Source organism: Trichechus manatus, unplaced genomic scaffold, assembly GCF_000243295.1.
Source record: "Trichechus manatus latirostris isolate Lorelei unplaced genomic scaffold, TriManLat1.0 scaffold00088, whole genome shotgun sequence".
Taxonomy (NCBI): Eukaryota; Metazoa; Chordata; class Mammalia; order Sirenia; family Trichechidae; genus Trichechus; species Trichechus manatus.
This window is the reverse complement of record NW_004444024.1, coordinates 166,742-185,451: the sequence shown is the minus strand read 5'-3', so window position 1 is coordinate 185,451 and position 18,710 is coordinate 166,742. Positions and strand designations below refer to the sequence as shown.

Genomic DNA, 18,710 nt, shown 5'->3' with positions numbered 1-18,710 from the left:
CTGCAATGGGATGAGGTAGGAGCCAAGAGCTCCTGGTGACATCAAAGAAAATCTTTGAGTGTATTCTGAATATTCCTCCGTCTCTGTGAATAGGAGGTGAGGCCTCAGGTTGTCTGCTACAGGTATGGCTATCTTAAACCACACTGGTATGAGACACAGTCTTCCGCTTGCTGGGCATCCCGGGACTAGAGAACCAGCACCTGTGGATTTCCATTCCTATTGTCATTTCCTATGTTGTTGCCTTACTTGGGAACAGCCTGCTCTTCATTATCCTCACAAGGTGCAGCCTCCATGACTCCATGTACCTCTTTCTCTGTATGCTGTCTGGGGCAGACATTGTCCTCGCTACCTGTATAGTACCTCAGGCCTTGGCCATCTTCTGGTTCCACGCTGGGGAGATCTCCTTGGATTGCTGCATCACTCAGGTCTTCTTCCTCTCTTCCACCTTCATCTCTGAGTCAGGGATCTTGCTGGTAATGGCATTTGACCGCTACGTTGCTATATGCTACCCACTGAGATATACTGCTATTCTTACACATGCCCTCATTGGGAAAATGGGTGTGAGTATCTTTCTGAGAAGTAATGGCACAATTTTCCCCATAATATTTCTTCTGAAAAGATTGACTTTCTGCAAAAGTAACATCCTCCCAAACACTGCTTGTAAGCACATTGTCTTGGCTCACATTTCTTGCAACAATATCCGAATAAACATCTGGTATGGGTTTTTTGTACTAATGTCAACCTTGGTCTTAGATGTTATGCTAATTTTTGTTTCTTATGTGCTGCTCCTCCATGCTGTCTTCTACATTCCTTCCCAAGACACTCGCCACAGAGCTCTGAACACCTGTGGCGCCCATATCTGTGTCACCATCCTCTTTTATGGGCCTGGGATCTTCTTAGTCCTCACTCAGCAGTTTGGAGGCCACATCTTACCACATATCCATGTCCTGCTGGCCAATGTGTATATTCTTGTTCCACCTATGCTGAATCCCATCATTTATGGGATTAAGACCAAACAGATCCAGGACCAGGTTGTTCATGTGTTCTTTACAAAGCACACATGACTATGACCATGGACTTTTCTCAGAAGTTCCATGCTTTACATGAGATTTGGCCTCTGGATGTAGAAAGGTTCAGCTGAGATGGTAGTCAGACACCTGTGTTGGTGTCCCTAGAACAACTACACCAGGGATGTTTTAGCTCATGTTTCTTCCAAGGACTTTATTCTGTCATTAGATATCAGTGTCTTTGGGAGCTTAGTTTGCTCTTTCTCACGCACAGAATTGAGAACTGGACCAGCTTACCTTTTTGAGTTACACTTACCCCTATAACTCTAGACTAGGGGTTAGAATGAGATGAACTGGAGACAAGGGATTTCCCTGGATAATTGCTGAACTATTTTTTTTTTTCTGATGTTTTTAAAACTTTGAATAGTTGTACTTTTTTTATTCCTCTCATTAGGATATTTCTCTAGCTATTCTCTTCTATGTTATTTGTGTCTTCAAATTTTGCTTTTTAGACAAATTATTAAAAAATCACTTATATATGATAATTCATATGTTTTCACCATTAGTATATTTTACCATATATTGATGTGTGCATGTGTACATATGATTTATTTCTCCCTCAAAGTATAGCAAAGGTTTATTAGTGCTTATGTTAATGACATTTTTATTTATGTTGGCATTCATTTAAAGTAAATATTCAAGATTGCTCCACTGGCTGGCTAAAATACAATATTAAAAATAAAAGCAAACAAACAAAAAAACAAACCCGTTGCCATCGAGTCGATTCTGACTCATAGCGACCATATAAGAGAGAGTAGAACTTCCCCACAGGGCTTCAAAGAGTGCCTGGTGGATTCAAACCGCCAACCTTTTGCAGTCATTAGCAGTCAATCTCTTAACCACTGTGCCACCAGGGCTCCAAAATACAGTATACATTGTATAACATAATAAGCAATAATTAAAAAATTACACTGAACTGTAAGAAATGCTTTGTAAGGAGTGCACTTAGCTACATGATGGCATATCATCACATATGCAGTGAGAAATAACAACATGGTCTGTATCTTTGATAATGGAACTATGCTCTCAATATATTTTTAAGAGACAGAAGTAAGTTCAAGATGAGTAAGTCAATGTGATCCATTAAAAATATAGCCACAGTAACATGTAAACATTAATATATGCTAAAACGATATTAATAGTGAATATATAAGAATTATAGAATATAGGTGATTTTTATAATAATTTTAGTCTAAATTGTCTAATATTTATACCGTCAACATGATTTACTCAAAGAAAAATAAATGAGTCTTTTTTAAAAAGTAGTATGATAAAACACGATGGATTCATGTTTTTGCTAGTGTAGGAATGGTAGAGATTATCTCAGATTTTGCTTGTCAGAAAATATTTCTCTTTTTGCCTTCAGTTTTAGATGGATAGTTTCATGGCTATAAAATTTTATATTGGCAAAGTTTTCTTCAGCAGTTTAAAAATGTCCCTCTATTGTTTTCTTGTGCCTATCTTTTCTATTGAGAATTCATCTGAAAGTTTTATTTCCAGTCCCTTCATTGCAATTTGCCTTTTATCTCTGGCTACTTTTAAGATTTTCTTTTGTGTCTTTGTTTTTTCAGAACATTTATTGTCATGTATTCATGTATCGTAGGACAGCTTTGGTTTTCTCTGTGCCGTGCCCCACCCTCTCCTCAGCTCAGTGCCACTTTACAGTTCTGGCAGCTAGCATTCCCATGAGGTGAGCCTGGTCTCTGCCTCCAGAGAAAGCAGAGCATAATTTATTCACAAATTATTGCGTGTGTCTGTCCTAACCAGCCTGAGCAGTGAAGCAAGAGTCATCTCAGTTTGAGCATCTCAGAGCTCACACAGGGCAGAGGACTGGCAGGCAATTCCTGAAGACTGTAACTGCCTGTAGCTGCCTCTGGTTAAAGAATGTGATTAAGACATTCAATAAATGCCTAAGGACTTAAAGGAGAAGCCAACGGTAGAGTTTCTTTGGAAAATTAACTCATTCAAAGGCACTGAGTATAAGGTGAGGGGGAGGACAAGGAGAGATTGACAAAGCAACACACATGCCTGGGACAAGACACATGTGTAGACGATACCTAACACCCTATGATTTTACCTTGGGTTGATACTTAGGTTCAGCGCAAACCTGGCTTAATGTTCAAGGAGGGCCCCAGCAGATAGTAAAAGACTGGGAGACCTTTTTTTCCCTGGGACTCAAGAAATCTGTGTCAAAACACTAGCTGAACGCAAGTGAAGGAACAGAGACTTCAGTGACCACATATGACCAGGAAGGCAGTCTTTTAAGAAATAGTTAGGAAAGTCACTAAGCAAACAGACTACTGCAGACTTTATCAATTAAAAAAACACACACAAACAGACGAAAACAAAAATAAAAAACAAACAAACAAACCAAAAAAATTCTCCTCCCTGAAATAAAAGCCTCAGCAAACCTTGGGGAAGAGAGACAATCTGACTTCCAGAGTCACCACATTACAATCATCAAATGATTAAAAAAATCAAAAGGTGTACAAAGAAACAGGAAGGGACGACTCACTCAAGAGAACAAAATAAAGTGACGGAACCCATCCTGGAGGAAGCCCAGATAATGGACTTACTAGATAAAGACTTTAGGACAACAGCACTGAATATGCTCAAAGAGCTAAAGGGAAACACAAAGAACAAAGTAAATCAGGAAAATGGTACAGGAACAAATGAGAATATCGGTAAAGAGAGAGAAATTATAAAAATGAATCAAACGGAAATACTGTCTTTTTAATTGATATGTGTTGAGGCTACTCTGAGAAAGTATTTCCTACCATCCTCTGCTTGGGCTACCAAATAATATACATTTAATGTTCAATTAGATTATTTACTCAAGCTATTCTTGATAATGAACTTTTCCTTCCTTTTCACATTCTTTCCATATCTTAAAAAAAATCACTATTTAGTTAGTCTAGGTAAATTGTACACACATATTTGCAAAGGAGAAACAGCTTTATGTCTAAAAATAGATTTGTGTCTGTATATAAAAATAAAATTAGAGAATTCTATTCAAAATTATGTCTGGATTTCACTGAGAAGAATTGTTCTCCCACTTAATTTATAGAGATACTCAAAAAGATTTTTGACTAATGTTTATTTTAAGAAAATTAAACTGTAGAGAAACTGCAAGAATATTACAACGAAAACTCATCTAGCCTTCATCTAGAGTTACCCATTGTTATCATTTTGCTACATTTGTTTTATTGGTCTCTCTTTCATTATCCTTATTATATACTATCTTTCCTACACTTTTTATTTTGCTGTTTCATTTGAAAATAAGTTGCAGATAATATGACATTTCACTTCAAATATTCAGCATATATTTCCTAAGAACAAGGAGAATCTCTTACATAGCCACAGTCCAAATAAACAATTCAGAATATTTAACACCGATGCATCATTATTATCTAACATGCACTCCCTATTCAGAATTATCATGGTCCGTAAACAATGATTTATGGAGTCTCTGGGTGGCGCAAATTGTTAATCACTCAACTACTAACTGAAAGTTTGGCAGTTTAAACCCACCCAGCGATGCCTTGAAAGAAAGACTGGTGATCTGCTCCTGAAAGACCACAGTGTTGAAAACCCTATGGAGGACAGCCGTACTCTGCATTCATGGGGTTGCCATGAGTTGGAATTGACTTGACAGCAACTGGTTTGATTTTCATACAATAATTTATAGCAACAATTTTCCAGTCCTCAATTAAATCTAACTTCATATATTGCATTTAGTTCTCATTAATATTTAGCCATGTATCTTTAGTCTCCTTTGGAAACTAAATCTGGAATGATTCAGGCTTTCATTGTCTTTCATTACATCCTTGTTTTCAAAGAACACATTGTTATTATGTATAATGTCCCTCAGTTTGAGTTTGTCTGATTATTTCTTCATGATTTGATTCAAACTATGCATTTTTGACATGAAGACCACATAACTGATATTGAGTCTTCTTTGCAGTATCACATCAAGTGGCATTTGGTGTCAGTTTTTGTCCATTAATGATGATGCCATTGGATCACTTAAAGCGGTTCAGTCAGATTTCTCTCCATAAGGATAACTGTCTTTCAATAAGATTTTAAAATATACTGTTTCACAGCACAACTTAATATAGTAGTTTTAACATCCGTTGATGATATTTGCCTGAATTGGTTATTATTAGTATGCTTTCAAAATGATGATATCCTATCTTAATTATTCCTTCTACATTTATTCTTTTTCTACTATAAAGAAGAGCTTTTGACTTCCAGTTCTAGTCAAGATGAGGTAGTCCCATTCTCCCCAGGTTCTTCCACTTACAACAAAAATCACTGGACATAACACAACAAATATATGAAGACTTGGAAAGGTGGAAGAAAAGGTGGTCTGCATAGGGACATTGTCTTTTTTTTAATTTCTAATGTTTTCTGCACAGAACATATAGTTCCAATAAAATAAAACTTTAAAAAAGAAATATAAACAATATGCTATTTTTTCTAGAGTATCAACTAAATGATACATTGAACACAAGTTAGTTAGAGAAATCACCACAGAGGAGACAATATTGAGAATGGTGTATGAAACGAAGAATAAAAGTTTTCCAACAAGTCAGGAAAGGTTATTCCAAGACAAAGCAGAGACACATCAAAGACCAGGGAGAGATGAGGAGTCAACAGCTTTTAGTTTCTGAGGCTCTGGTTGCTTATAGGGTAACATAAGTGTTGCTGAAAAGGAAACCAGGAACCAACACTAATGGCCTGCCATGTTGAGGAGAAGAACTCACCTGAATTGAGAATGGAAGAGTTTGCTTCCTCAGCATTCTCCTAGCACACGCCACCCCTTCAGAAACCACATTAGAATTTCCCAGCACAGAAGTGATCAGCTTCAGTCTCCTCAAGGGTTCTTCTGCAAAATATGAACACAAAATTTATTTATGTTCTCTTATTACAGACATGCATACTGATTAGGATGTGAATTACAATGTAATATGAATAACCTGAAAGCCTAGGAATCACCAGTTCTAAGAATGCTACTTAGCTAGAATGAAGGACATAAAGGGATGGAGGTTTGTATGTGGTTGTCCAGGGATATCACATGAGGCCTAAGAGCTTGAAAGACTCAGTGCAAACTAGCTGCACAAATTCCCAGGCAGAGCATGGTTCTCACTTCATCCATTTCCAGAGATTAGAATAGTCATAAAGGCTATATGACTTGTGGAGATCAGTCCATCCAGTCCCAGGTCTGTGCAGGAGGAAGCTTCCTCAGTCAAAAATGGCATTTCTCTCTCAGGTTATTTAGACAATAGAAAAAGTAAGCCCTGTTGTCTCCCTGATGAACTTGCTCTAGACACAGACTACTGTGAATGTTTAGACTAATAGACTCTGAGCTATTTCCCTGGCATTTCAGCTTCCTCTCTCACCCACCATTTCCATACTCCACCTCATGGATAGCTGGAGAGTCTGAAAACTCAGTTCCTATCCCAAAATTATTTCTGCCTTGTAAATGACACATGCACCACCTGGTCCTGGATCTGTTTGGTCTTGATCCCATAAATGATGGGATTCAGCATAGGTAGAGCCAGAATACAGACATTAGCCAACAAAATGTGGGTATGTGGTGGGATGTGGCGTCCAAACCGCTAAGTGTTGTGAAGATTCCAGGCCCATAAAACAGGACGATGACACAGACATGGGAAATACAGGTGTTCAGAGCTTTGTGATGGGCATTTTGGGAAAGCATGTGGAAGACAGCACGAAGAATCAGCATATAGGAAACAAAAATTAGCAAAACATCTAAGACCACTGTTAACATTAGGACACAAAACCCATACCAAATATTCACTCGAATGTCATTACACGTATATTTGGCCAAGCCAATGTGTTCACAGAAGACGTGTGGAATTATATTATTTTGGCAGAAAGTCAATCTTTTCAGAAGATATATCATGGGGGAAATTGTACCATAACTTCTCAGAAAGATACTCACACCAATTTTTCCAATTAGGGCATGTGTAAGAACAGTGGTTTATCTCAGTGGGTAGCATATGGCAATGTAGTGGCCAAATGCCATCACCAGCAAGATCCCTGACTCAGAGATGAAGGTGGAATGGATGAAAAAGAGCTGAGTGATGCATCAATCCAAGGATATCTCCCCAGCATGGAACCAGAAGATGGCCAAGGCCTGAGGTACTGTGCATGTGGAGAGGACAAATGTCTGCTCTAGCCAGCATGCAGAGGAAGAGGTACATGGGTTTAAGGAGGCTGCGCCTTGTGAGGATGATGAAGATGAGCAGACTGTTTCCAAGCAGGGCAATGACATAGGAAATGATGAAAGGGATGGAAATCCACATGTGCTGGTCTTCTATTCCAGGGATGCCCAGCAAATGGAAGACTGTGTGGCTAACACCAGTGTGGTTCAATATATTCATGTCTGGGTAGACCAACAAGGGACTCACCTCCTATTCACAGAGACAGAGTAAAATACAGATTTCCATGAATATTTTATCTGAAGTCACAAGGCGCTTTTGGCATATCCCACAGTCTCTGTCTTTGATCATGCAAATAATAAGAAACACACAAAGATAAATAGGATAAAGTCTGTACTCCAATGAGTGACAGTCTAATTAAAAGATACACACATATCCAACTAATAAAAGCAAAAGATATTTTTGTATGTACTTCTTCAAAACACAGGGTAGTGAATACACAAAGGAAATCATTATGTGTGTGTGGGAAGGCTGTAAAAAGATGATATTTGACCTTGAGATTGAGTAGTTTATCATAGAATAAGGAATACCAAGGTAGGGGAGCAGCGTAAGAAAAAACGGGTGTACAGATAAGTGCAGGGTACGTTCATGAAACACTTCAGCCCAGGGTGGCTGGTGCATAGGAAGTGTTAGAGCGACACAGGGGAGAGGTTGTAGAGGCAAATTTGTGCTGATTGTGAAGGGCTTTGATCACAACTGAACACTTGGACTCCAACTTTACACAGGTGACTGTCAGCAGATGCCTTGAACTCATTTTTCCTACCTGTGAAGAGAGTCAAGAGACCTTTAGGAGGTAAAATTGGCAGGGCCTGGGTGCTTGACTGAGGCACTTCTGGAGCTTGCACCTTAGGGAACTAAGTTTAGAAGTGACTGAAATTAGAAAAGAAAGAGTCATTATTTCAAGGACTCTGAGGCTGCTGTAGTGCTTGATATTTGGAAGTTTCTTCTGTAGGTGGAATTAAACTGTATTTCATAAGTTACATCTTAGTGTATTTTCATTCCTTTATTAGTTTAATCATTCAGAAAGCATATTTTGAGCAGTGACTATTTTTTCGGCATCATGCCAGATACCTGAATCCTAACTGTGCTCATGGTTTGAGGGGGAGGCAGCCATGTGAGCAGATAGGTTTAGTACAATGGTCCAGGTGGATTGGGCTCAGAGGGCACCTTCTGAAAAGACAGCCATATCTAATCCCATTTTCGCTGAATGAGGAAATGGAAACAAATAATAAAAATGTTCTCTTCATGGGGTTTCTGGGGATAATAATGTTGAGATATCTTAAAGTATACAGCTCAGTATCTGAGATCTAGGTTAAGTTCATTAATATTATTTTTTTCACTCTACTTCTCCTTTTGGTTTCCCAGCTGTTTCTTTCTGGAGAGGAAACTATCCTGATACCCTTCTCTCAGAGCTGGTAGAAACTGTTCTTCCATTAGAGTCACCGGTCCAGTGAGGCCAGTCCTCTGGCCTTGAGACAGAGAACTGTCTCTTGTGCAGCATACTGACACTTTGTGAGAAAGTTTTCTCCAGTGAGGGCAGCCATACTCTTGTAGGAGGTGGAAGAAAAGGAAGACAGTGGAATGGCAAGAGAGAGGAAGGTGGCAGGTGTGTACCCCGCAGACCAGATGAGGAAAGGAAAGAAGAAAAAAGCAAGATGGAAGGAGCCAGGGGAGACACAAACCAACAAAGGGAGGGCTTGAGAGGAGGGCAGATTACAGAAGTTGATGATGACCAGGTGTTAGGGGAGAGGGAAGACCAAGGGAAATGCTATTAATCCGAGCCAGAGAGAGAGAGAGGCCAGGGAGGTCAGGGGTTAGGGATTTGCCTGTGGAATTGTTCTCCTGACTTTGATCTAACAGAAGATTGCCCTAAAAATCCTCGCTCAAATGCCACTTCCTTGTAAATCTCTTCTCAAACATGTCTGAGATGCCCTGACCACATCCCCAAAGCCCCTCCAATGCCCTGCTTGGAGCAGCTCAGCACAGATCCCTGCCATTCTCAGGGTTCTCTTCATGTTTTGCCAAGTGGGGTCTGTTGTCTGTGGCAATATGCTTTCTGTTTTCCATGCGCAGTCTAATTATCAGGGCATCTGTCATTTATTGGATAGTATCTCTTCATTTACCAACCTTGGGTAACCTCCAGCTAGCCCATATGCCCTCCCCTCCCTTCCCAGACCTCTCCATTTCTGATGTAACAAACCATGTACGTGCCTCGGTCTTTACAATTCTTTGTCCACATATATCAATATCCCTCAAGAATTCCGTCACCTCTGCTTGTAGGAGGACATAACATCAGGTCAGTCCTTACCTTGATCCTGTAATCATCTCCACCTACAGATGTCTAATTTGTTCACCGGCCTCAGACTGAGTGTTCAGGAACAGCCATGACATAAGCAATGAACTTCAGCTTGTTGAAGGCCAGGCAGTTGGGCTGTTTATCTTCCTTCGTGAAATCCCCTGAGGGAAGCACTTACACCAAGGGCTCCAGGGACAGAGCTGCTGCACCAGCCTCTCCCTCTTCCCAGATGGACCAAATCCCTAAGACCATTTTCCCTCCATCGCCCTCTCCTGACTCTTGTCTCTTCTGCACCTCCCCAGGTGCTGTGATCTCCACCCCACACTGAGTGTGCACATTTATGATGTTTCAGTACAAAAATCTCTTGCAGCTTGCTCAGCCTTGCTGCAGACCTGCTTTAATGCTGGTTTAAATGAATATGAAACTTTATTTTCAATCTCAATTCATGCAGTTAATATGTAAAAATAATTATCGTATTTTTGTTCCTCATGAAGAGGATTGTGTTGAAGTTATATTAATCCCTGGGGGGGTCGTAAGATTCACAGTTTGGAGTCATAAATAATTTTAGCTCTTTCCTAAAGGTATCTTACTGACCATGCAGAACAATTTGTAGAACACATGTGATTTGTGGTTGTTTTGAATACATTCTAATTTTATTTGATTGCCAAGGACATTTTTCCATTTAGCATTAGTTATCATAAACCTACATTTATGGTTGCTGGGAAAAAAGTCTTCTATTTTCTTTACAGGAAATCCCTGACTTACAATATATTTGAGTTATGACAAACCACGCTTACAGCCATCTGTTTTTTTTTTTTTTTTTGTACATCTTTTCATTAGTAATACGTACTACATACAATGTTGCAGTGAATAATTTACTGACGTTATCATTCTCAGATGTTCCCTCACAAATGTTTACATGTAATGCTTCCTACTCCCAAAGACAAATAAAGATCATGTTTATAAAGATACTGATAATAAAAGGAAATAATAAGGAAAACTAAAAATAAAAGAGATATTTGACTAATTTTGTTACTAAGTTTATTAAACAAGTTTAATATTCTAAATAGTTTGTTTTCATTTCAACAATGTTCACAGCATCTTCTCCAGGAGTAGATTCAGTCTCAAGATACCACTTTATTGCTCATCCATAAGAACCAACTCCTCATCTGTTGAAAGTTTTATCATGAAATTGCAGCAACTCAGTCATATTTCAGGCTCCACTTCTAATTCTCTTCGATTTCTACCACATCTGCAGTTACTTCCTCTACTGAAGTCTTGAACCCCTCAAAGTCATCTGTGAGGGTTGGAATCAACTTCTTCCAAACTCTTGTTAATGTTGATATTTTGACTTCCTCCCATGAATCATGAATGTTCTTAATGATACCTAGAATGGAGAATCCTTTCCAGAAGGTTTTCAATTTATTTTGCCCAGATCCATCAGAGGAATTGTTATCTATGGCAGCTATAGCCTTACAAAATGTATTTTTTAAATAATAAGATTTGAAAGTTGAAATTACTCCTTGATCCATGGGCTGCCAAATGGATGTTGCGTTAGCAAGCATGAAAAAAAACCCAAAAACCTACTAATCTCCTTGTACATTAACATCGGAGCTCTTGGGTAACCAGGTGCTTTGTCAATGAGCAGTAATATTTTGAAAGGAATTTTTTTTTTTTCTGAGTAGTAGGTCTCAAAAGTGGGCTTAAAATATGCAGTAAACCATGTTGTAAACAGATGTGCTGTCATCCAGACTTTGTTGTTCCATTTACAGAGCACAAGCAGAATAGATTTAGCATAATTCTTAAGGGTCCTAGGATTTTCAGAATGGTAAATGAGCACTGATTTCAACTTAAAGTCATCAGCTGCATTGGCTCCTAACAAGAAAGTCAGTCTGTATGGTCATTTTGTCTACATTGAAATTCTGTTGTTTAGTGTAGCCACCTTCATCAATTATCTTAGCTAGGTCATCTGGATAACTTGCTGCAGCTTCTACATCATCGTTTGCTGCTTCATCTTGTGCTTTTATGTTATGGAGATGGCTTCTTTCCTTAAGCCTCACGAACCAACCTCTGCTAGCTTCAGACTTTTCTTTCTGCAGCTTCCTCACCTTTCTCAGCCTTCACAGAATTGAAGAGCATTAGGGCCTTGCTCTGGATTAGGCTTTGGCTTAAAGGAACGTTGTGGCTGGTTTGATCTTTTATCCAGACCACTATAAAACTTTCTCCGTATCTGCAATAAGGCTGTTTCTCTTTCTTATCATTCTTGTGTTCACTGTAGTAGCACTTTTAATTTCCTTCAAGAACTTTTCCTTTGTATTCACAACTTGGCTAACTGTTTGACACAAGTGGCCTAGCTATCGGCCTATCTAGGCTTTCGATATACCTTCCTTACTAAGCTTAATCATTTCTAGCTTTTGATTTAAAGTGAGAGATGTGTGATTCTTCCTTTCACTTGAACACTTAGAGTTCTTTGTAGGGTTATTAATTGGCCTAATTTAAATACTGTCATGTCTCACAGTATAGGAAGGCCTGAGGAGAGGGACAGAGACAGGGGAACAGCTTGTCGGTGGAGCAGTCAGAACATACACAAAATTTATCAATTAAGTTCACTGTCTTACATGGGAGCAGTTCATGGTGCCCCAAAACAATTGCAATAGTAACATAAGAGATCACTGATCACAGATCATCATAACAGATATAATAATAATGCAAAAGTTTGAAATGTTGCAAGAATTACCAAAATGTGACAGAGAGAGGCGATGTGAGCACATGCTGTTGGAAAAATGGTGCTGGTAGGCTTCCTCGATGCAGGGGTGCCACAAACCTTCAGTTTGTAAAAAGTGCTACATCTGTGAAGCAAAGTAAAATGAAGTATGCCTGTATGTTCTTGTATAAGTTTTATTTTTAAGTCCATCTCTTTCCTCTTGCATTTTACTACATGCAACAAGGAGAAACCATGTTGCCTCTTTAAGATCTTGCTTATAAATCTCCTCAGCTAAATATCTAAGTTCAACACTTACATCACTTCTACCTTCCACCAAACATTTGAACATATTTCAGACAAGATCTGCCACTGCATAAACAGCATAGCCAGGAATGAATAATTTAATACATACAAAGTGATTAGAATGATGGTTAGCCCCTTACAATCACTTAATAAATATTACCCGTGAATATTGATTATGTAAATAAAAATACTTTTCATATCTCAGAGTTTTTTGCCTAAAAAGATTATACCAGTGACAGGTGAGAACCTTGTCCTTAATTTTAAAAAAACCTCCTACAATGCATGCCTGTACCATAAACTGATAAAAATTTGTGGACCAGAATTATATTTCTGCAAGAACAATAATGTGCAAAAATAAAGTAAACCCTCAAAGTATATTTTGTGATGAGAGTCGGTTGCCAGAGTACCACAGAATGTCTTCGATTTCTTGGGTAAATGCATTATAGTTAACAAAAAGAATGAAGGGAAAGAAGACAAACACAGCCTTTTCAGTATTTGCTCATAAGAATGAGCCTGTACTCTACTGGCCTACAAGAAGCCTTCTTAGCGAGGACAGCCAAGTCCACTGGCAGCATCTCAGGTCACAAGGAAGGAGACCACATCACCCACTGAAATGACTTCCCATTACTCTGCCATCAGTGCACTGGGCTTGGGCACAGGTAGAGAGACTCTGGTTTGCAGAAGGATACTGGCTCCTTAGAAGGGCTAGATGAGTTTCCCAGGACAGCTGCCTAGAACGTGGGGAATACATCATCTTTTTTCTTTTCTTGTAAGAAAACCCAACAACCCATGGTAGACCATTTCATGGAACGTAAGGTAGGCTTGGGAGTGATGGGGTTACCTGAGGGTGACAATTGTTCCAACTGCATACAAAAATATGAGGCTAAGAATATGGGGAGTTATTATCTAAATTTAGGCCCTATAACTTACATAATCATTTCTCTACCCTAGATTGTTTTATTCCTCAACCTCAGTTGTTATGCTTGGTTTTTTATTCTCCCTATAAGCATAAAGGAACCCTGGTGGCTCAGTGTTTAATTGCTTGCCTGCTAACCAGAAGGTTGACCGTTCGAACCCACCAGCCACTCTGCAGGCGATAGATGCAGCAGTCTTCTTCTGTAATAATTACAGCCTAGGAAACCCTATGGGACAATTCTACTCTATCATATAGGGTAGTATGACTCAGAATTGACTTGATGTTAATGGGTTTTGTTTGCTTTTGGGGTGTTTGTAGTTTTAGCTTTCTTCAAAACCAAACCTTGTAAATCTGGGATGAGCCATTCCCAGGAAGCCATGTAATTTGCAACAAGTATAACAGTTTATCAGTGACATCAAAAATGGAGGAAGACTCATTAGTAACGTGTGATATGCAGATGACACAATCTTGCTTGCTGAAAGTGCAGAGGACCTGAAGCACTTATTGATGAAGCTCAAAGACCACAGCTTTCAGTATGGATTACACCTCAACATAAAGAAGACAAAAATCTTCACAACTGGACCAATAAACAACATCATGATAAATGGAGAAAAGATTGAAGTTGTCAAGGATTTCATTTTACTTGGATCCACAATCAACACCCATGGAAGCAGCAGTCAAGAAATCAAAAGATGCGTTGCACTAGGCAAATCAGCTGTAAAAGATCTCTTTAAAGTGTTGAAAAGCAAAGATGTCACCTTGAAGACTAAGGTGCACCTGACCCAAGCCATGGTATTTTCAATTGCATCATATGCATGCGAAAGCTGGACAATGAATAAGGAAGAAAGAAGAAGAATTGACACCTTTGAAGTGTGGTGTTGGCAAAGAATATTGAATATACCAAGGACTGCCAAAAGAACGAACAAGTCTGTCTTGGAAGAAGTACAACCAGAATGCTCCTTAGAAGCAAAGATGGTGAGACTACGTCTTATGTACTTTGGACATGTTATCAAGAGGGATCAGTCCTTGTAGAAGAAGGACATCATGCTTGGTAAAGCAGAGGGTCAGGGAAAAGAGGAAGACCCTCAATGAGATGGATTGACACAGTGGCTGCAACAATGGGCTCAAGCATAACAACAATTGTGGGCATGGCTCAGGACCAGGCAGTCTTTCATTCTATTGTACATAGGGTAGCTATGAGTAGGAACCAACTTGACTGCATCTAACAAGAACAACAACAACAATCATGAAACTGATCAAGGGGATTGGATCTTATTGGTTAATCCGTCCCTTGCTTATTGGATAATCTGCCCCTGCCTCCACCTACTTTATGCCTCTTCTGTCACTTGGGGTCAATCTGAGTCGGAATTCACTCAGCGACACCTAACAACAACAATAACAATAACATTATGTCTTCAAGTATAGCTGTGTCTGAGCATTTCCGTACTGAGATACAATATATTTAAAGTTGCTTTTATTACTCATTATAATTTGTTAAGGGAATCGTATAGACTTCAAAATTATGTTGGGGATACCAACCAGTAAAGATAGATAATCTTCATAATGGTGCAGAAAAAAAATCTATCTATAATAGATTGTATTTTTCCCCACCACTCCTAATTAAGATCAATCTTGCATTGCAAATATTCCTAAGTCAGTAAACACCTGAAAGCAGTGGGTGGGAATTTGTTAAATATGCAAATTCTTGGACCTTACTTCAGGCTTAGTGAATCAGAAACTCAGTGGGTGGAGCCCAGCAATTTTGGCTTAAAAAGCCCTCCTGGTGATTCCGGTGCACACCAACATTTGAGAACAACTGCCTTAAAGCAGAGGTGTTTGAAACTGCTTTATTTTTCTTCTGTTAATAACCCATGGTTTGGTGCCACTGCTAATGATTATCAAGAAGAATGTTTCACTCTGAATATCCTTGGATTATTACCTGATGTTCCCACTGTTCAAACCAATGAACATTTTAAGTTTTAATAAAATTCTAATTATGATAAGACTGCTTTGCTCTGTGTAACTGATAAATCTTAAAAAATAAAATGCACATGGCTTAGTGACGTGAAATCCATCCTTCAAAAAGAAACAAGATTTTATTTAAATTAGATTAATTTATTTAATTAGATTTCATTTCATGAGGCATTTTTTTGAATAAACAATTCCATTTTTAGGAATTATGGGCAACCAATTAACTACCTCAAATTTTTACATCCAAATCAGCATTAGTAAAAGAGATACAATGTATAAGAAAACACATCCAAAGTTCAGAAGTGCAATATAATCCTTTTCTCATTGGAGGAAAAAAAACCTTTATAAATGATGTGTCACTCAAAACGAGGAAAAGAAATTTGGTTAAAGCAATTGCTTATAAAAGATGTTCTTTACTTGCTGAATAGCCTGAAGCAAAACACTTATCCATTACAAGGTTTGGTTTGCTCATTCAGAAAATAACTTCCTTACAGCGAGGTGAACATTAAATTAGTTATTCTGTGTAAAATACAATGCAGGGTACATTTCGTGTGTTTCCTAATAGTTACTAATCATAGCCTTCTCCTCTTTTCCCTTCAAATGTGTTTCTTGGTAATATTCTCTTTCTCCTGTGGTATATCTAAAAATAATACAAACAGCATTTAGGAGATAGGTCTTTAAAGATGCTTTTCAGAGAAAATACAGAGTAGCCTAAAACTTGACACACAAGTTCTTACTTAGGAAGGAGCCAATGCCAGCCAAGAGCTTCAGTAGAAGCAGACCACATGAAGAAAACTCTTGTCTGTTTTTTCCTCCAATTCCAGAAGCAGCTCATCCAGATTGTCTTCCATGTCGTCTGTGCACTGTATGAGCTGGCAGAGCTCACAGATGAGGAATGCTTCCAGGGTGGCATCTTCCAGGGTGTCTTCAACGTCCACACTGATCACGTGCACAGGCTAGAAGATCTCCTGTTCTCTGGAACAGCTCTTCCGCCACTCTGTCATAGACTGTCTCTTCACAGGTCACGATGACATCAAAGACATCTCTGCACTCTTGAAATCTTTCTGGCTGGGGCTTGATCCTCTGATTTCTTCCCAATATGTATAACATTCCATTCTCTGTATAGTATTCTCTGTCTTTCCTTACAAGGTCGTTGTACATTTGTTTATATGTTGTTGTGAAATCATAAACCAAGGAGAGATTGAGTCCTAGTCCTGGGATGTTCACATGAGATCCAGTTCCAAAGGACCAGACGCTGAACCCCTTTTTCCTGAGGATGCTGTGGACTTCCATGCTCCTGTTGATGTTACTCATTCACACTACAGCCACCCTGAGTGGAGATGAGGGCATGATGGTGGTAACTTGGAACCTCAGGGAAACTTGTGGGCTTCAGCTGCTACAAGGACTCTGAAGCCACCGGGGTGACCTCCTACTTTTAGCTCTTCCAACTACCAAAATGTCTAAGAACAGGAAACGGGTTTATATTAAACTACCTAACAGAGTGGGCAGAGACTCTCATGACTTCTTCATTGATCAGTTATGATAATGAACTCTAAGGATTGAACAAAACCTAATCATGAGATCGATCAAGTGGATTGAATCATCTAAACCACTAATCCTCCACTGGGGTGGCATTGTCCAGTGGAAGCATTCAGAAATCTTGGGTTGCCTGGTTGGTTCAGAGTTATTGAGAGCCTCTGTTGATAGTGGCATGTCCTCTGAGGAGCTCGACAGCAACTAACAACAAAAACATTGATAATGGCCAAGACTCCTAGGCTACCTGCAAGCATGTCACAAGATTCTCAGCGGTCTCTGGACATAAATGTGGGTGAAAAACCTATTCAAAATTTCCTAAGCCAATACTCAATTCGTGTATGCATATAATCACAAAGTATTAGTCTATGTTTTTAATATACTATGTGTCTTAGGCTGGGTTCTCTAGAGAAGCAAAGTGTATAAATATCTATATAAAAACCAAAACCAAAACCCTTGCCATTGAGTTGATTCTGACTCATAGTGATCCTAATAGATTTATGTAAAGGAAATGACTCACAAGGTTATAGAGGCTGGAACGTCCTAAATCTCTTTGTTAGGCTGGAGGCTTCTCCTGATTCACGTAGCCAAAGGCCTTTCAAACCCAAGATCAGAAGGTCAGACAGCAGGGCTCTTGCTCATGAGCTGTGAAGAATCCCAAGACCGGCAGGCAAGACTGCAGGTGAGCTGCTAACTCAAGTCCCAAGAAGCGGAGGTCAGACAAACTGGAGCCAGCTGCAGGATCCAGAACAAGCAAAAGCCCATGAGCCTTGCCAGAAAGTCCACTTATATTTGATTCATGCCACACTCCCAAGGAAAGTCCCTTTCAACTGATTGGCTACTCACAGCAGAACCCATCATGGAGGTGATCACATTATATCAAATCTCATCATGGAAGTGATCACATCATTGTACGACTGCCACACTACATCATAACTACCAAACCGCTGAGAATCATGGCCCTGCCAAGTTGACACACAAGCCTATCAATCATACAATGAATTTTCTAAAAGTGTATTGTGTAATAAGAATTGTATAAAGAAGTTTTGCCCAGAAATTCATAAAATTGTTCATCAATGCAGAAATCATGTCCTCCATGACATATCTCCTGATGACTGTATTTGAGGAATCACAATGACCCAACTGAACACCTTGCATTTGTTACTCTTGAATTCATAACGATTGTCAAGAGAATCCAGGAATTGATGCAAGGAACTCTCTACTTTATTATATCTTCAAGTACAGCTGTGTCTGAGCATTTCCATATTGAAATATAATATATTAAAATTACTTTTTAATATTATTCTGTATAATTTATTAAAGAAATCATGTAGACTTAAAAATTATGTAAGGTGTACCAGTCAATAATGATAGATAATCATGTCACTTTATAATATTGCCAGAGGAAAATCTGTTTACAAAGCAACAGATTGTATTTTTCTATGCCACTCCTAATGAAGGTCAATTTTACATTGCAAATATTCCTAAATCAGTAAACACCTTAAGGCAGTGTTGTCAAAGTGTCCTGGGAACTTGTTAAAAATGCAAATTTTTTGGTGCTGGCAAAATTGGACATCCATCTGCAAAAAAATGAAACAGGACCCATACCGCACACCATATACAAAAACTAATTCAAAATGGATCAAAGACCTAAATATAAAGCCAAAAACTA

At 38.9% G+C, this 18,710-nt stretch overlaps 1 protein-coding gene and 2 pseudogenes across 1 annotated transcript; 1 reads left to right on the top strand and 2 right to left on the bottom strand.

Annotated features, from left to right (window-relative positions):
• Positions 1 to 1,064, top strand: LOC101348779 (olfactory receptor 52B4-like). Its single transcript, XM_012557150.2, is given in 2 exon segments — positions 1 to 156; positions 158 to 1,064. Coding segments are annotated over 2 exon segments (939 nt in total). The 5' UTR covers positions 1 to 124.
• A 5,471-nt stretch (positions 1,065 to 6,535) lies between these two features.
• On the bottom strand, positions 6,536 to 7,492 carry LOC101348528 (olfactory receptor 52B4-like; annotated as a pseudogene).
• Positions 7,493 to 16,272: 8,780 nt separating this feature from the next.
• On the bottom strand, positions 16,273 to 16,855 carry LOC101346671 (RNA polymerase II subunit A C-terminal domain phosphatase SSU72 pseudogene; annotated as a pseudogene).
• Between the last annotated feature and the right edge of the window lie 1,855 nt (positions 16,856 to 18,710).